Raw genomic sequence first — 19,630 nt, 5'->3', positions numbered from 1 at the left:
AATTTTAGAGTGACTTGTCCGGTCTCACAGGCATGTGAATTAAAAGCCGTGACAGGCCAATACTCGAAGGTTAATCACCGTGGTTTCACGCCTTGGTGGACTGCGCAGGCTTTTGGCAGCCATTTAGGCAGCGTTCCCCTCGTCCTGGCGTTTTCGTCTGTGGGAAAGGAGCCGCTGAAGATAGATGCAATTCCTCACCCATGTGAGCGGAATTTACTCATAAGAGTTAAGTACACACTGTCTTGAAGCGGCTCAGCCAAACACCCCATAATAAAGTGCAGAGGATCCAAAGATTCACCACCAATCGAAAACGATTAATTCCTGTCTGATGGAGACGTCATTTATGTTCAAACACAGGCAGAATCGATACGTTTCGTGGATAACATTGATAATAAGCAATAATAAGTAACTGCTGTGTATCTCCTTCTGTTTACGTTGACTAAACAGGTACTGATTGTCAGTAATCCTGAAAAAAAGTGGTTTAGGTTACAAATGTGGCGAATTTTCCTTCAAAATGAATAATTTGAAGGATGTGGCAGGGGATGTTGACACTGGAAGGGTAAACACAATTAACCTGTAACTTGCGTATTCATGCCACGATTTAAGAACTCAAACATGTCTGCATAGTCATGCAAAATGTGTCAGAGGGACCTACATCTGGAACAGGCATAGCTGAGAGTGCCTGGTGCTTTATCCACAGCATGGAGCCTGTAAATCTGGAAAGAATATATTTGTTGACTGGTATTAGCTGCTGAATTGGGAATCATAATGAACATGCCAGATTTTTTTTAATACTGAGTATTTAGCTGATATTTAATTTTTGAAGCAAGGTGGGAAGATGGTGCCACTTGAGTGTTGTGCTGTTAAGGCTGGGTGATGTATGACCAGACTGTTATTGCAGGATGGTGGAGGTGACAGTATTTCCCCCTCTCTGCCTTCTTCCAGATGACTCAAACATGCCCAGTGTGCTCTCCGTGCTCGCTAACCTCTGGTGCTGAGCGATGAACCCTTGGCGACCCCCACCAGCCAGCACTCCAAACACTCACACACACCTACACACACAAATACAGCCAGCCAATCCCAGAAGGAGTCTGAGTCACATGATCAGTGGTTAGCTTCCTGACCATAAAGTAGTGGATCTAAAAAAAACATCTCAGAGCTGCATTGTCCTACTCTCAGTCCAGCAGTTTTGCCTTAAATTCTTTATTTTAGATATATGTCGCGTTTAAGTATTAAAAGCCTACCTAATACTTGGAATGGAAGTATATTTTATACATATATTTATATCTTACACATATATAGATTTATGAATGGTTTGGGAGAAATGTGGACAGATTAAAAGCAAATGGCCAAAATATTTAGTTATTAAGTATAATATTGAAACATATACTAAATGCAACAGAAAAATATGCCAAAATATATTAAAATATATGGCCCATATGTTGTCTTTTCAGTATAGGCACATATGCAGAATAAAGAGATAATGCTGACATTTACATTGTGGTCAAGTACATCCATCACTCCATCATCTGCAGCTGCTAACCCTTTGTGGTATCATGGTGGACCAGGAGGCAGGGGGGGACACCCCCTCTGTGGGGTGCGAGTCCATCACAGGGCACAGGCTCACCCACCAAAGGCAATTTAGGGACACCAGTTCACAATACCAGCTTGTTTTTGGACTGTGGGTGGCGACTGGAGAACCTGGTGGAGGGGCCACACAGGGGAAGCTGTAGAGATGGGGTTTGTATGAGGCTGCCCAGTGAGCCATGCTATGCCCTGACATGTTATATACACAAATGCACCCTGGACATAAATCCACACTTTCACCTGTTTTATGAAACGACTGAAAATACTTTGTCTAAAGTGTTCGCAGGATGCAGCCCAGCCTTATGCCCCTACTCTCTGGGTCGGGCTTCCGGTGAGACCCAGCACTGGATAAACGTTTAAAAGCTACCAAGAAGCGCCTGTCCCTCGTGCACCATCATCTGTATGAACCATGAAGGAGCTGTAAAAGATGGGGCTGTTACAAAACCATTTAATGTTTGCCTCAATATCACGGTGGGCAGACCGACAGCAATCTTCTCCAATGTGCACGAATTCGAAGACCATCGATTTACAATGAAAGTCAAAGAAGGTACAAATAAAATTAACAAAATGATATTTATATTTACAATATGGACAAGGCAAAGAGAAATATTTACAATTAGCACTAGGAGGTGTTGTGCTATGAAACACAAAGTATAAATAGTCTGACATATTATTCCCAAGACTTGATTATTTCACTTTATAAGTGTGATTGTAAAATAAAATGACAACAAAATTAATAAGAGGCAACAGAATTAAATTTAACTTGCTGGACATCATTCCATAAAAATATAAAATAGAATTACTCTTCTTTAATATTCTCTTACACAGAACATAAATTTTGCTGGTTCAACGATACTCCACAGAGTAAGCATGTAATATAAACATGGATTTTTTATACCTGTGAATATGATTTGTCTTGCTTTTGTCACTGAATGCAACAAATAATGCTGTATTTATCTGTCAAAAGTCCAGCACCAGGAAAAGCAACAGAGCGACAATAGAAACTGCAATAATAATGGAAGTGCGCCGCCCTACAGGGAAGGAGGAGTGATGGGAGTCCAGGTGGTGGCTAAGCGCGCGTGGGGAGAGGCGTCGTACTGTGAGGCTTCGTGAACTTCCGATGGGGCAGTGCTGTCATACAGCGGGGAGCCTGAGAGGGGCACTGTGGCCGGGTGCGAGAGCCCTGGGTAATGAGTTGTGGAGCTGCGCAGGAACTGAGAGCCCAAGCTGTTGGACATTCCACTGGACTGGGAGACTGGGGTGAGCGAGGAGGAGCTCATTGACCACAAACTGGGATACTGGCTGTGTGTAAGCAATGGGGTGGAGATTAAAGAAAGACGTTAAATTAGCATGCAGTGTTGCCTGGAAACAACCACAACAACAAAAATACTACAGTGTCACTGTATTAAAACAACATCAAAATAATGCCTATTTTTTATTCATTTTACTTGTAGAGTGCAAAGTACAAAGGAAAACAAAGAGTAACTATGGCAAAATAAATCAAAGCATGTCCCAGAATGCAGTGATGGGCCTGAATGGATCAGGACAGAAGAAGGTGAAAGTCCTGTTAACGAGGTGAGACAATGCAGACACAGGCCAGGATGTGGGTATAGGCGAGAACAAGAGGGAAGACGGGGGCCCGAGACTCAGCATGGGGGCAGGTGGGGGAGGGGAGGCACAGGCTCACCTGGAGCTGCTCCCGGAGGTGCCGCTATGACTCATGGGTAACATGCCGGAATGGGACGGCACCTGTAGGCTGGACCAGTTGTCATGGGACGGCAACATGGACAGACAGGTAGACGAGCTGTCTGAATAAGCAGCTGCAAGTATAAAACGATAAATCAATCAGGTATGCGGTGGGCAGTGTTACAGCGTCCTTAATATGGTCAATACAGAAAAGGCATGTTATGTTATGTATATATTGCCTCCAGTTACTTAATGCCTAACTTTAATACATTGATTGATTTATTCACTGCTGTAGCCTGTGTCAACTTTCCTTTCAAACAGATGAAAAGTCCTTTCTGTTTTTGTTCTGTCGAGTTTTTTTTTTTTGAACAGCATATGGCTGAATTCTGTTAAACCTCAGAGTGAAGAAAATTGTGTTAATTGAAAAGCAAATATCAGAAACTCATTCCACGGGAATTTTCTTGAGAAGAAATTTCACGAAATTCCATCCCTCGATTACATACACACTGAGTGAGATTTCATTCCCATTACTGCAACGTATGAAGAGGATTATGAGTTATTACTTTAGGTTATCGAACTGAGTGAGTTTTGGAAATTTGTTCCTCAATCGATCACTGAAGCAGTGCTGTGAATGCAGAGGTTATATACGTCGCATATCAACAGAACTGTATGTTTATGTCTTGTCTTAATTATTTTGATTAAATGTCTGACAATTCCACTATGTGTGAACATACTTGGCCAAATAAGGCTGATTCTGATTCAGTCAGAGGGTAATCGTCGGTGTGCTGTACTATCGTAGTGACCCACACAGAGAGCTTAGGACCATGATTTCAGTGTGCACTTGTGTGAGGGGACAGGCAGGGCGGCTGCTCACTGGGTGATGCACTCCTGTGGGTATAGGGGCTGGGATAGGGTGCGGAGCGGTTACTCCTCAAGGAGGAGTAACGGTCACAGCCGTGGGGGGAGGAGAGGGAGAGGGTGCTCCCAAACTGGGGGTGTGGGTTTGATGAAGAGCAGAGAGACCCTGAGCCTGGGATGAACCAGCTGCCTACTGAAACGAAAGCGGATAAAGACAGAAACTATAACCTCATACTAAACAACACAAACGACAACAATCTCAAGTTATATTCAATCATTGGACAGTTATATATTTAATCTAAACAATAGTAATATGTATCGATCCGATTCAAAATATCATTTACAGGTCAATCTCATGACTTACATTGGGAATAACCTCCCTGCTGATTATCCCCAACATCGTCGATGATTTCCTTATGATCACTTCTGTGAAAGGAAAGCAATGCTAAGAACGGGCAACGGAGTTTGCTAACGTGGCAGCAAGTTTTAAAAGTAAATGGCTGACACAATGCAACATACCTTTCTTTGGCATCCAGAAAAGCCTTCGCGAACGGGTTGTACTTAATTTTGAGCGCTGTGATCTGTAGAGAAGTAGCAATGATGTAACGAATTTAAAAGGGACTGTGACACTGAAAGTCAAACTACAAAAACTACAAAAACGAATGCGTAATATGTAAAATGTTGTGATTTCATGTGGCACCTCTTCATTCTGATACGCTGTGACTGCAATAAACTGCGTTTCAGGAAACGAATGACTGGTGATCATTCTCTGCGGTCCACCGACGCGCACGATGTGGATCCGGGGCTCGTACTTGTGCAAGGAGTTTAACATAATCTGCAGAGACACGCATACAACGTTTTAAACAACGAAAACTCAACGCTTTAAAACACCCCCTTTTAAATATTCCATTTAGAGATATTTAATTGTATCCAACTTTAAATAGACAAAATGAAACAATTTACTTTTTTTCTGTAGATGATCATGACTAAATATGAACACACCAAATAAACATTAACACTGAGCAATATGATGTGTTTCCGTTTACCTGTCCGCCTCCGTTGAGTTTATTGGTTAGTTTGACTTTACTGAAGGAGACGGGAGCTTTCATCCAATGCGCACCGAAGTTTGGAGAGTCTGGATGGATATACACGCAGCTGGGCGCCTGAGGCTCGGGTTTGCCGCCGGGAACCCACTCTCCGTTCACGTACTTCCACCTGTGATTGTCAGCAGCCACGAAGTCCAGCAGAAATGAGTACATGGCGTTCGGGTCCAGGCCGGATACGTTTACCTTCAGCACTGGGAACATTCGCCTGTGATTCAGAAATAAAGATCGATTAAATTCACATTTTTAAGTTCGCATCAAAGCGAGAACGTGCTTTTCTGAAAATATATTTCAAATGATTTTATTATTCACAAAGGATACGGAACTGCAGCCACAAAGCATATATTAGACTATTTGTTAGGTAAATTCATGTTTGAGATTAACAGTTAACGTGACTGTTAATTACAGATAGTGTTAATTATAGATTATAAATTAAATACATGATTAACTTCATATAAGCAACACTTACATATTATTAAGCACACTATACTTGTTTTACAATGAATTTGCTTAATTAACCAACTATCTATAAAATACATGCCGTGAGTGTAGACACAAATATACTCATTAAAACAAGTGAGAAACACAACGGTGACCTGTGCTACCATAGAAAGGCCTACTTTTCGTATAAAACACCGTCAAATCAGCTGCATGATTTTTTTTTCTTTAGAATAGTGTATATCTTTACTATTGCATCCAATACGACAATGTCATCCATTGTCCTTTATACAATACCTCCCATTCTTGGTTACTATCATCTCATTGATGAGTTCCTTAAATTTCTGCCACAACTCGTTTTCATCCAAGCTGACTTTGAGTTCTCTTTCTGTGGGGTCCCCCTTTTCGCTTCCCGCCTGTAACTCGTTTTCCACGGCGCTCAGTAGATGGTCGACTCTGTACTGAACAGCTTTTCCCGAGCAATCACTTGATGCCATTCTGTCCAAAATCTCCAGGACTTTGGAAGAAGTTATATATACTTGGTTTAAATAGACCTACAATAGTCCTTAGTCCTACAATATATCCTTTTAAGAGTGTCAGTGTATTCCAACACAGAAGAGGAGGCAACAACGATATGAAGATTTCCACTTTAACCCATCACCCAGATTAGTTCCAATTTAATAGTCTCCAGTTTTGCTTATGACACCGTTTAACACTTAGGGGGAAATCTGATTGGCTGGACTTCCCTTTGATGTGGACTTTCCTGTCCCCGATTGGCTGGATGCGGCCATATCAGTCGAGATGGCAAGTAGCGTTCGAAGTCAATTGCCAACTGCAAATTTGAATAGAGCTACTTTACTTAAATCCGTAAATATTTACACCTATATCAAAGCGACACCTGCAACAAGATCTCCCAAATGTGGACATATTTATTTCGTATGGCCTCAAAATGTCCTTATGTATTGTTTCATAAACAGATCAAATTAGATAACAAATAGGCCTAAATCCGTTTCTATTCATATTGCAAACGAAAATTGTTCTCTCAATGATTCATAATGATTTTCTTACATTTATAATCTATTCATTAGGCCATCAAATCTGAGCTTAAAATGTATAGACCAATAATTGTTCAAAACAAAAGCTAAAAACATTCTCGTCAAATCATTTGACCAGACTATAAGATTTGCTTTGAAACACTGTTTTGTTTTTTAATTAAAATCCTTCTAAGTGGTGAGCATCCAACAAAATGAAAGGTTATTAGTCTCAGGAAAGTGTGAAAAAGCAGTCGAAGCCGACTCCGCCGTTCACTCATACAGCCCGTGAAGGTTATTCGGGACGTTTATTAGTTTCAGAGTCCGTGGGAATCGCCGTACCAAAGGTGACAAAGCGAAGGAAACGCAATACGACCCTTAGTGCTTGAAAACAATGCCTGTTAAAAGGAAACAACGGTCTAAACTCTTAGGGAAAACAGTTCAAATAAAGTCACATGACTCTAGCGAGACGCCGCCGACACTCTTGCGGATGCTGTCAATATTTTGCATGAGATAGCTTACAGATTTTATAGGGTAGTGTATTATGAAGGCGCAGAGTAAAGTATCAGCAAACAAGTAAAAACCACATTTTAGATGACATTAAAATATTAATTTTTGTTACTGTAAATAACGTAACTTTTCACTTTTTAATTCTTAGATTAAGGGCTGCTTTGCCTTGAATGATCAGTCCTTCACTGTTTAATTTGTGTTTCCCAGTTTCTTATTGGAGACGGAAAAAATACATCGTCATGAGTTATAGGTCTATAATTCACTATTAAGTGTAGAATAAAAATTCAATTTCACCTATAACAGTCAATTGGAGATTATCCAATAACTTTTCAATTCACACCAAGAAAGCTGCAGAATCAGTTTTACTATGTACCGGATATAAAGTAAGTTAGCAAAAGCGACAATTACACAAACACCAGCCAATAAATTAGCATTAAAAAGTGAAAAAGATTTTTTCCAGATATTTACAGTGAACCTACACATATAGTGAAATGAAGATATTTTGTTATTTCTATGCAAGTCACCTTGCATAAATTACAAAACATTATTATTAACAGATCAATTTGTTATGAGGTTTCAAGCATGAAGGTTATGGCGTCGGTGAGAAGACCATTTTTGCAGAACAATCTTGATATTACAGCATTTGTAGCAAATAAATCGCAATGATAAAACGCAATATAAAAACACAGCGGCATTTGAAAAAAAAAGAATATTTGTTGTAATCACGCTCTTTAATCGATCGATTCTGTGCTCGATTATTGCGGCCTTCGCGGTCAAAGGCGCGTATTTTCAATGCAGCTGCGCGTTTCTGCGAACTTCTAAAATAAAGACACAGCCGTAATTAGCCATGTCAGCAGACAGTAAATGTAAGCCTGTCACTGCCACGGAAGCCGAAAATGAACTTAAACAGCTCCAGGTACACCTTAACTAGTTTCCTGCAAGACTTCGACATTGCCAGCATTGCAGTTGAATCATGAAGTGAATTAACTGGCGTATTCTGTAGCGCGGCCCACTTTCACAATTTATTTGCGTTAGAGGTTCTGCAGAAACGGCTGGCATACCCGCTAATTCTATATGGACCTTTTAAGGTGTAACGTTTAATTAAGATCAATTGTTCTACGTTTCTATTACAGCTGGAATTACGGACTTTGAAAAGGATACGATCATCTCTTTACGCTGTAGAACGCATGGTGGGATGTTTGAACCAGGTACTATTTATAATACCTCAGCATATCCGAAATAAGCTCTTTTTATTTAAAAAAAATGTTTCTTGACTTGGTTGATAAGGCAGCCCTTCACTGTTTCTTCGTAGAGGTTTCCCATTTGCTGAAAGTCGGCGATTGATTGCGCATGACCATTCCTTGCCTTTAGTAATTCGTGCTGAGCACCCAGCTTGCATACGCATTATGCAACTCATTTAATATATATATATATATCTCAACCCTTTACCGTCCTACAGAACATTCAGATGGCCATTAAGAATGGAGATACACTTGCAGGTTGGTTTTTTTTTTTTTTTTTTTTTTTAGTTTTCAAAATATGCATCATGCATTTTGAGAGCAGTAGGGCCTCTAGTCGACTTACGACTCAACACTTTTCTCGCTAACAGTGCTATGAGAGTACTAACATCAACTGAAGCATGCATTACACTCAAGCCTGAAAATCATTTACATTTTAATAAACATTAAAAGCTATGCATAATCTTTCATTGGACAGTAAATCAATAAAACACACCAGTTATCTGAAACATGAATGCATTATATAAATAAAAACAAATGAAAAGTGAGCCCATTTTTTAAATCTTTCTTTTCATTTTTAGATCTGAACCAAGGCTGGAAGATTTTTTTCACTGGAAAAAAATGATGGCAAATTTGTCTTGATTTCCTTCTGTTCGTAACCTGTAAATAAAGGAACCTTAAGTGTTTGTTGCAGTGCTCTTATTAATGCAGTGCTGTCCAGAAATACTGCAGTGGATAAAAATTTAAGCTCCCTGATTGCCGTTGAATACAGTTGCGCTTCAGTATATTTAGCTATAAAGTCAGGTCAAAATTTCAAGTGTAAGAACAGTATATGTAACAACTAATGTACTTTGAGCTGTTTACAAAATCCACAAGTCAAACTGGAATTCACATAAATGTGTATTTTTACTTGGTGGTATGATGATATTTCTATTTTCCTTGGTGTATTATTGTGTGTGTGTGTGTGTGTGTGTGTGTGTACCCTGCTATAGATTCACATCTCCTCTGGGGAATCCCTGTGAAGTCAGGGACAGGCACCCCTGTCATCCTAACCAAGATAAGCAGTTGGCAATGGACGGATGTTTGGATTTTTAATGAAAACTTAAAAAAAGATTCTTTTTTTAATCCCAATTGGTTATACATGGTCAGTCTACATGTCTGCTTCTATACACCATAATAGACATAACGACACTGTAACAGACATACATTCCAAGAGAAAAGTTGCCTGATGTATTAAATGTAGTTGGTCCAGGACTTGGAGGGCAACATTTTTACCTTGGTAAAAAAGAGAAACGTTCATTATTTAACAGCAGAGATTTAGAGGCCATATTATCTTCAGTTCTTTCTAATTTCCACAGAGGAAGTGATACTAATATTCTACACTATTTATGTTTGTGGGGGCAATGTGGTGGTTAGCACTGTTGCCGCCCACCTCTGGGACCTGGGTTCGAATCTCTGATGGGGTTCTGTGCGTGTGGAGTTTGCATGTTCTCCCTGTGTCATGATATTGTCCAGGTGCTCCGGTTTCCCCCCCCCCTCCCCAATAGTGTGAGGTTACCAAATTTCCTATAGGTGTACGTGTGTGAGTGAGTGGTGTGTGAGTGTACCCTGTGATGGGCTGGTTGGTGCCCCATCCTGGGTTGTTCCCTGCTCTGGACCCCATGACCCTGAATAGGACAAGCGGTTTCAGAAGATGGATGGATTTATGTCTGTTAGTTTCCCTGGATGCTGAAGGGAGGATATGCTATTTCTTGAGTACTATGCAGAGACACTTGGTATTTAGCTTTGCTTAAACATTTAAAGGGATTATAAAAATGGGACAGAATGGCACTACTATGAGTAGCCCTACTGCTCTGTGTGTGTGTGTGTGTGTGTGTGTGTGTGTAGATTTGGTTTATGTTACACTGTGGGGACCATTTTTCAGGTCCCCATAAAGATCTGTGAATGCAGTCAAAAAAGTAAAAATGCCAAAAGTCTTGTATTTTGTTTGGTTACTTATGGCTAAAATTAGGGCTGGGTGGGTGGGGGGGTTAAGGTCCATATGAGGAGATTAGGGTTTCCCCCGTATAAATGAATGGAGAGTCCCCACAAAGATATAATTACAAACCCCTTTGTGTGCGCATGTGTGATCTGTCTGTTTGTGTGGCGTTACCCCCTGCTACTCCATTTCCTCCCACAGCCCCAAAACATGTGGTTAAGTGACCTGGTGTCTCTTGCCCTTAGTGTATGAATCTTCTCTCCTGTGCTGTACTGGCATCCCATCTAGGGCACATCCTGCACTGCCTGGCAGTTCCAGGGCTCCCTGTTAATCCATGATGGCTAAGCAGTTGAAAGATATATGGGTGAGTTCTGATTTGCAAATTGATGATGTTGACCGGAGTGGACTGTACAGGAAGTTCTTACCGCAGAGGGGTGTTTCTGACACGCTTGTTCCAATGATAGGGGATCAGGGGACTTAGTGGAGTTTGCCTCTCTGTGCTCAGACTGTGTTTCAGTCAGCAGGATGCTGCAACAGCACATTATAGTGAGCCTCTGTCACCGAGGAAGCAGGGAAGCCTGTTCGCCTGAGTGGACGAAGTGAACTTTACCCCTTAGGATGCTCTGTATCCGGCACAGCGTCTGTGTCAGGTTCCAGTGTAGATGTGGTCTCAGGCTGGCCACTTGGGGCTTGTGGAGAGCGGCGAGGACAAGGGGGCTTTCTGATCTTCCCATGATTCACTCTAAGAACCTCAGTAGGAAATAAGTACTCGTGCTAGGTAAGGAAACGCATCGAGTCACCATTTAGATGTCAGTCAGCAGGAAGATAACTGCAACTTTGTGGAGCCATTTCACATTTTTAAGTGCAAAAAGTGAGCTGCGATTATATTATCAGTGGTAAGATTAGACAGATCTGAAAAGCATTATTGTGAATTTTTTTTTACTATATAAACATTGCAATATGAGATTTCAATATACAGCATGCAATATGTTTAATTTAACAGAGTTCTGTGACTCCTCTATCTGTCTGAGGTTCTTAAAATGAAGTTACCAGATTCCAGTCTCTGCCCTCATCGTCCCAGAGCGGACAGTGTGTGCCTCTGTTCAGCAGTAATCTCACACCAAGCAAGAAAAAACAAACAAATGAGAGTTTACCAAAAGTTCAGAGCTATGCGCTGTACTCTCAGCCCTCTGGCCTGCATTACGGTAATCGCAGTTTTCCCTTTTCTGTTGTGAAACAAATTCCCCTACAGATTTTATGAAATTTAACGTGCTGACAGGGACAGTATTCTCATTCTGTGTTCCATGTCCTTAAAATGGAAAAGCTACTTTCATTTACCTGACAGTAAATGAAGGACTACCTGACAAATTAACAAAGTTTGTGGCTGATATTGTAAATACAATGTATTGTATTTTATTGTAATACAATATACTGTATATTGTATATACTTTATTACATTGTATTGTAATGTAATACCTCATATAGTCATTTGTGCAAACAGAAATCTCTGAGATGGCAGCCTTTTATTTGTTAACAAAATGCTACATGTTAAGTTATTTTACCTCTGTAAGAAAATTAGATTGAATAACATCTATTAGTTTCTTTATCTTACGGCATTCCGTCTGCTGTCTTCTGTGTATTTCACAGTACAAGGAATTATGGACAGTAACATATACAGAACTGAATGAATGTATAAATAGAATTTATTTTGAGCCACATGCGTCGTTAAATTAACTTTAAGCATTTGCCGTGTTACTGTACCTCTGGGAAGCGGCCATATTGGTGAGGGTGAGGCTGTGCATGTGATGCAGTTTCCTCAGGCTGGCGTCTGTGCACGTCGTCTTCTGTGATGTGTCAGAAATCCTCAGCTACGGGTCAGGCATGAGAACGGGTTACAGCCCGCCCTGTATAAGTACCTCAACCTTAATACTCACATTTATTTAGACAGGTCATCGACCCAAATATGACACCAAATGCATCATTTACCTCAAAAAGTAATGACAATTAGATGCAAAGAGTATATAGTATGTCTTGCGAATGGACAATAATGTTTATTCTTAAAGGACGGGTGACATACTTCGGGAAATGACTTCAGCAGATCCAGAAAAGCAGGCTGGAGGGTGACAAACTTGGGCACCTGTAGCTGTCAGAAGGAACAACAAAATGAGTAAAGGCAGCTAACTCTCAATGTAAGAACAAGGCCTGATTCTGATTTTAATGAGCAATGGGGGGGAAAGCTGAGAATGGAAATATTACTGCGGGTAGATCGAGGAGCGTGGTTCCTGCTTTACTTTGCTTCAGTACAGAGAATCGTGTCTCCCCCCACAAATGCTCAGACACCATTCAGCCCTCACACTGTGCAGGTAACAGGGTGTCAAAGCATAGATTTCCAGAACCAATTAACCAGGGGGGTTCAGCAAATCAGCCAGAGAGGTCGTTAGTCGGGGAGACTGCAGGCCACACGGCCGGCGATGATGGGAAGTTTCACCTTGGAGGGAAAGTGTCCGACCCCCCTGGGTGGTCTCGGCTTAACGCCACAGGATCGTCCCTAGAGGACATGCTGAAGCCATCTGAATTACCTGTTAACCCCGATGAGGTAACGGGGGGGGGTTGACACACGCCATTTTTATGCTGGCTCCATATCAACATGCGTCTTTTGATACCACTGAAATGTTAAGAGTGTCTTTGCTATTATCTCTCATCTCATCACGTCTTCCATCTTTTGACTGCTTATCACAGTCAGAGTCATGGGGGGACCTGGACCCTAACCCTGGCGGCACAGGGTACAGCGGTGCGGTACGACATGGCTGTGAGGCCCAACCCAGATAGGTCTCTCACATAAATATAATATAATACTGCAGCAGCATTAGAGTGGTTATTTTGTCGTGTTATGGGCATGTTATGGTAACAAGCAGACAACTCCAGGCTCATGGAAGCAACACAACCCGTTTCCAGGATGGAAAACCCCTCTGTCAGCGATTCACACAGACGTCTCCGGAGCCCCGAACAGCGTCTCCCCATTGATGGATGTTCAATGAGCACAAGATAAAGCGACATGGATGTGCCCCCGCGCCGCCCCAGCCCCCCCCGCACCCCGGAGATGAGTAATGCCCCCACTGCCCGGCCCGTCTGCCTGCTGTTTGCCTTCCCCTCGGCTCTCTCCAGCTTCGCCCCAGTCCTGTTTGCTTAGGGTGATTCTGACACCAAGGTGTGAGAAAGTGATTCGCCCTCACCGGCATGCCACTCCACATACACCCATCTCGCTGCCCTCTTACCTCCACCTTTGCTACGCCTCATCTTTACTTTTTCTGCTCCCCCACTTCTTGTTTCTTTCCTCTCCTACTTCCTCAATGCTTGCATTGCCTTCATTCTTGTTCCCTTATTCCCATCTCAGTGCTATGGTCTTGCATCCATCCATCCATCCATCTTCTAACCAGTTATCCTTGTCAAGATCACATGGGCATTTTCACTAATTTCATCTCCCCCCCAACCCCCACACCTGTAAGGCAGTCGGGTGCCGTTAGAGATTTTATGCCCCCAACGCAAACTAATCCGAGTATGATCCAAATTTTTAGGAATCGTCCCCTTTCCCCTGCAGGCAGGACCACACTAAACATAACTATTCCATCTGTCATCTTCAGTAAAGGAATAATGCTTCGCAAGTATTTGAAATAGAAAATAATTAATGTAGCTCATTGTGCTTTGCGTGCATTCTTATAAACAGAAATGATCTGAGATTTAACTTGCACATACATTACATATGTACTGTAAAATATTTCTGTGTGTGTGTGTGTGTGTTTTACACAGAGATAAATCATATAGTAATGCAATAAACTCTGACATCTGACACATCAAGTAGCTTCCATAAGGACCCTTAAAAAATAGCAGCATGCAGCTGTAATGTTTGCTGTCTGCTCCTCTCTATATTAATACATTTGCTGAGTTTACTATGAATCACAGCTGTTTATCATTAGAGCCTAAAATACTACAGGAACTATTCTGGACACACAAAGTACGGCGATGGTTTTTGCACAGGAGTTAAAAATCCTCCGTGTTGCCTGAATGGTCTCTGTTCCTTCTCCTCCTCTTGTGAGGACACAGCAGTGTCTGTATTCTGGTGTAATAAGGACTGGGCAGCCACTCTGACAGAAACATCAGAATGCCTGGGGGCTTAACCCTTAGGTGCCCCCCCGCCCCCGTTAAGTGGGGTCACTGGTCCTGCGGGTGGATGCTCACCTTGGGAAACATCTGTCCAATAGCGTCCATTTCCTGCTGCAGCCGGCCGCGGAGGTGGTGGGCGGGGCCCCAGCCATTGGCATCCCTTTCCGAAAGAGCAGCCTGTGTGCAGCATCCAGACATAAATTCACAATAAATTCACACGTGCAAAATTCCTACAGATCTAGCATGAGCATTTGAGAGTTTAAAAGCGAGGCCTCTTATAGTGACAGGCTGCTTTTCCTGACACTAGATTCCACAAATGTTTAGTGATAGTGATCTCAAAGGACATTAATGAAACGTGCTACTTTTCCATTGGCTTAACATTAAAATGGAAGTCATTAATTACTAAATAACATCGTATAATATCTCACACTTATGGATGGATGGATGTTGCTCAAGGCTTGCTTACCATATATAGCAGTGGTCTCCAACCTTTCTTACTGTGAGACCTAATTTTACCACGAAAATAATGCGGTGAGCTACCAAATCGCAACACACATATTTCACCGTTCAAACGGGGAGGGGGGGTGGATCCCTGTTGACTGCGAATGTGATCTATTGATTGTAATCGACCAGTTGGTGACTACTGATCTGCAGTTTTGTCTGCAGCTCTGTAAATGTTAGAGAAATATGTACTTTTTTTATTGTCATTTTGCTAGATGCCATTTCTTAGAAATAACATCCTGCAGTAGCTTGATCTTAATTTAGCAATAACACGTCTTAAGAACTGTCGCTTGAATAACTCCACCCCATACATGGTGATAAACAATGTTGAATGTTATTTGCATATCCTGTTTGTGTACCCCAATAAAAGATACTGCGAGGGGAGTTCCTCTTTCGAAGTTGGCTGAGTTCGACTGAGAGGCTGACACCTCGAGGTCAGGACCGGACTTCCCTTGCAGCAAGTAAAAAGTCATCACAGCTGTCTGTGTTGTTCTGTGTTCAGAGACTGGTTGGTTTCCAGCGTATCTTAAGAAGATAACCCTAACATCTATCGACCCTGATTTTATGAATAAGTCTTTCTACACCCCACTGCACCCACTACATTCAGAAGCGGTACATGGTATTGAAATTGAATGTTGTTGAATTTGAAGGCATACGAGAAGGCCTTTGGCTTGTACTAACCCACAGACAAGCAATATCTGGAAGAAAGTTGAACTGCTTTTGAAAGTAATTTGTGGCCCAATGCAGGAGTAAATCCCAACCCCGCAGCCACTCTGTTCTCTGCTTTTGACTGGTTCTCCACTGTGTTAAGTGAAGCAGGTAACAGCATGTCACCCTAGATACTTATGATCTTAGCTCGTCTCCGGAAAGTAGCTCTCAGATCTCAGCTCTCAGCTTTATGCTTAACTGAGTTTCCTCAGAGATTCTTTCTGGTCCAACTTATTGACCTTGCTCTCAGTGGCCACACTGGCACCAGTAGGTTTTAGATTTATTGCCCAGCTAAGATGTACCGAAGTATTCTGCCTCTATACCTGGAGGTCAAGTTGGGTCCAAAAGGACTCGGGGCTGAATTATGGATCTACTGGCCATATTATGGGTTGGCATCATCTCCTCTGTCCCTCACGACGGGTCCCGCGTAGGCCGCGACCTGGGGAACACCTCTTAGGTTGTTAATATATTCCTAATGATGTGCTACTTCTCAAGGGTAGCTTGGGCGTGTCGTGGCCCACGCCCCATAACACTGCGCACCCGGGTGATGGCACACTTTGTCTGCTGGGTGCAAACTGGCCTCAGGGCGGCCCGCTGAGCAGCGCGTAGTTTACTCACAGCACGGTGCAGCAGGTAACAGACCCATACAAACCAGGTGTCCGACACAGCACGGAGAAACATCCCAACACAGCACGGCGTAACCCCTCGAGGTACTGAGATCTCGGCCCGACACATACACACAAACGCATGCAGTGATTTTCTTATGTGTGACGCTGTGCTGGCGTCTGTGAGTGACACTAATCTGACCGCGTTCTCACATGGATGATGAGCCAATACAAATCAGTATATTATATATTAAAAATTAATATACTTTAAACGGGAATGTCCTTTGTAAAACAGAACTGAAAGATTAATTTTTACTTTATTCTTAAGGTGCTGACTGACGCAGCTAAATCCATTCATAGTAACTTTCCCCAAAACACAGTAACTCTCATTGTATGTGTTATAAAGATAACAACATTAGGGTCGATTCTTTCAGGTTCAAATGGGCCCATGAGGTAAAATTACTAGCAAAATTGGCTAACAGTGAACGCTTGAAAAATTAGACTGTCCTTATTATACATTTACTAAGACGGACAGGTGAGAATGTCAGAAATATTAGTGTGAAACTGTTGAGAGTCAGTGACAGCTGGATTTTAAGGAAAGCTAATTACAAAGGTTAACTGCTTTAGTTAAGGCTATAACTGTGCATCTCATGGGGGGTAAAACCTCCAAATTCCTGGACAGCCTCACATTAACCCTGTACATCAGAGTACAGAACAGACAAATCTCCTCCTGGCATCTTTAGGAACTGGGTTTAAAACAGCATTCAGGTCTAATTGCTTTCGCGTCTCAGGAAGTATTTCCCCAATAAGTGGGGAATGCATCTTGGCACTTAGGGGGACCAGAGTGAGGGGAGGGAGGGACAAGGTGGCCATGTTTGTCCGAAAAGGCTGTGAGGCATCACGCTTAGCGATGGGTCCGTCTGCACAAGCCTTCGCCACTATTCTAACTGTCCCCCGAACCTCAGGCAGCGGCGCGGCTGGCAGCCCCCGAAATACCATCATACAAACTCTTACTGAACAGGTCTAGGTGCTGGTGAACCTGAAAGCTGCACCACAGTGGGCCGAGGCTGAATTCCCACTGAATGGGAGGAAATGGACAAGAAAATACTGTCCTCCACCAAAAATAATTTCAGCAGCAAAGTTAATATTGCTTACTGACATATTAATTAGGAAGATGCACTGCAGCCCGGTACAGGTCATGAAAACAGATTCAGTTCTGTTTAGATCGACTGCTGTTATATTAGGTAAATACACGGCACATAAAATACTCTTTTCCCAATGGAAAAATACCAAGAAGACTAAGGTAATACTCAGCAACTAGAAACAAAGGTAAAAAAAAAAAAGTAACTCAAAGCCTCGAAACCTCACGCTTAGATCAACCACCAATAAATCTGTCCAGTCGAGGAAGAATTTCAAACAGTCGGTCAGCGTCTGCTAACAGCCAAGAGATGAGGTGGCACCCCCAGCTCAATTGGTCCGGCCCCTTTGTATGCGCTATGATTTAGACATTTTCCCCTGGGTGATGTTTGTTTGTGTAGGTCTGTTGTGAGCTGGTGTCCAGTTTGTTTGGTTATCTCACAGGACTGTGAGTAACTACAGCACGCCTGGTGCTACGGACATCCAAACAGAGTCAGTGTTACACAACACAACGGGGTATGGGGGCTCATTTGGACCCACCCCCAACCACCCGCCGCCCCAGTCTTATCACGGTGTGGTGACAGGCCTACTAATTCCCCCAGAACTGAGGAGAACTGGATCAGGACCCACATGCCAGGCCCTATAAAGGGCTCAGCGGGACAAAGGAGCCCCAGAGAGAGGAATGGGGGCTTCAAAGCTTTTTTTTTTTGGGGGGGGGGGGGGTGGGGGTGATTGTGTCCACCTGGAGCCGGCCGCAGAGGAAATGCGCTCACCGCTTTCTGCCTCCCGTCCCCCATGGGGCTCTATCTTTCCAGAAAGCTGGACGGTAAGCAGCAACAAACGCCACAGTGATGGTACAAGGACGATGGGGGAGGATGGGGGGGGGGGGGGAGATTTTACTACCACTCAGTGTGGTTTACAGCAGTTTGGCAACAATCATGTCGATAATTTTGCCACTCACTGCATCCCTACTTCATAAAGCATAAACAAAATTGTCTGTTTTTTTCCAGGGTGTACAAAAAGCATCACATCCAGTGGGCTCTCCTGCCGCAAGCCCCGTGTTCTGGGTCAGTACTGTCTGCCCTCTGTTGGATGCTTGGAAGTACATGCTGGCAGGTGAGCGCGTTGACTGGAGCTAAGTGTCAAACCCGGCCCAAAACACTTCAGATACAACTTATCGTTTCACTGTCTAGCAATGTCACACTTGCATTCATTTTTCTGCAAAAATAAAAGAAATTTCTTCCTCTTTTTCAGCCAACCGATGCCTTGTCATCAGCATCCCACATATAAAAATCAAAAGAAAACAAATGAAAAAGTCAAGATTTCAGTGGTTTGACCAAATATATTGGTCAATTTTACCTTCAATTTCTTACAGAACCTACAACTACACTAAACCAGGAACTCAAATAAAGTTGATTTGGAGCAAAATGCCAGTCAAAGGTGGAAAGATGGAGATGAAATTGATACCAATACACACCCCAAAAACCCTCAAAGATAATGGCTTGAAAACTGCTGATGTCTTTATTTTCTATCAAAATAAAATATTCTGATTTATTAAATCTAACCTGGGCCAATTTTCACCTGCTGGTACTTGGAAGACAGATGGATTATGTTTGCATTTATTTAAAAGTAAAACTAAAAATTGTTATGTAAATGAAATTGCTCTTAATTATTGACAGGTTTATGCATTTTTTAGGTTTTTTTTTTTAAAGAAAATATTTTTAAAGCTGAGTCATACCGAACCGTGGGCATTTAAAGGGTAACATCCAATGCATTTTTTCCTTTCAAATACAGCTGGCTAGTAAATAGTTTTCACTATTGATCGCATAAGAGTTTTAAGAGTTTGTGCTGCTGTCAAACTGTAATGTAACTGAAGAGGTTCCTGTCTGTCACATGGGGGGCTGAGTGTGACAAAGGGAAATGGCTGTTTGTTCTCATGTGACAGAACCTCTGTCCTGTTACTGGCCATCAGGGTTGGGGGCATTCCGGAATGCAATCATCAATTCCAATCCAAGTCAGGAAATGGAGCTGGAGTTGGGATTGGAAAAAAAACTATGGGGAGCAGAATTGGAATTAAATTCCAATTTCA

General features: G+C 42.3%; 1 protein-coding gene and 1 long non-coding RNA gene across 13 annotated transcripts in view; one reads left to right on the top strand and one right to left on the bottom strand.

Annotated features, from left to right (window-relative positions):
• Positions 1-2,021: 2,021 nt before the first annotated feature.
• Positions 2,022-19,630, bottom strand: part of LOC125738497 (T-box transcription factor T-like) — a 28,488-nt gene continuing 10,879 nt past the window's right edge. For 4 of the 12 annotated variants that reach the window (XM_049007474.1, XM_049007475.1, XM_049007473.1 and 1 more), the window contains exons 8-14: positions 14,666-14,767; positions 12,507-12,572; positions 12,191-12,297; positions 11,480-11,543; positions 11,040-11,203; positions 10,855-10,957; positions 8,876-9,111 (exon numbers count right to left, since the gene is read on the bottom strand). In XM_049007474.1, the coding sequence (XP_048863431.1) occupies positions 8,971-9,111; positions 10,855-10,957; positions 11,040-11,203; positions 11,480-11,543; positions 12,191-12,297; positions 12,507-12,572; positions 14,666-14,767 (747 nt within the window). In that variant the 3' untranslated portion in view covers positions 8,876-8,970. Of the gene's footprint in view, positions 2,890-3,274; positions 3,408-4,147; positions 4,325-4,495; positions 4,558-4,650; positions 4,713-4,831; positions 4,967-5,177; positions 5,444-5,969; positions 7,949-8,875; positions 9,727-10,854; positions 10,958-11,039; positions 11,204-11,479; positions 11,544-12,190; positions 12,298-12,506; positions 12,573-14,665; positions 14,768-19,630 lie in introns of those variants that run through there. The other 8 variants (XM_049007483.1, XM_049007484.1, XM_049007485.1 and 5 more) reach the window with 8 other exon arrangements.
• Positions 18,261-19,105, top strand: LOC125738500 (uncharacterized). The gene is made up of 3 exons (XR_007396846.1): positions 18,261-18,367; positions 18,552-18,657; positions 18,796-19,105. It is a non-coding gene; the product is annotated as an uncharacterized LOC125738500 (long non-coding RNA).

This window comes from Brienomyrus brachyistius, chromosome 3, assembly GCF_023856365.1.
Source record: "Brienomyrus brachyistius isolate T26 chromosome 3, BBRACH_0.4, whole genome shotgun sequence".
NCBI classification, from domain to species: domain Eukaryota; kingdom Metazoa; phylum Chordata; class Actinopteri; order Osteoglossiformes; family Mormyridae; genus Brienomyrus; species Brienomyrus brachyistius.
Note: the sequence above shows the minus strand (reverse complement) of the source record. Positions and strands in the feature narration are given on the sequence as shown.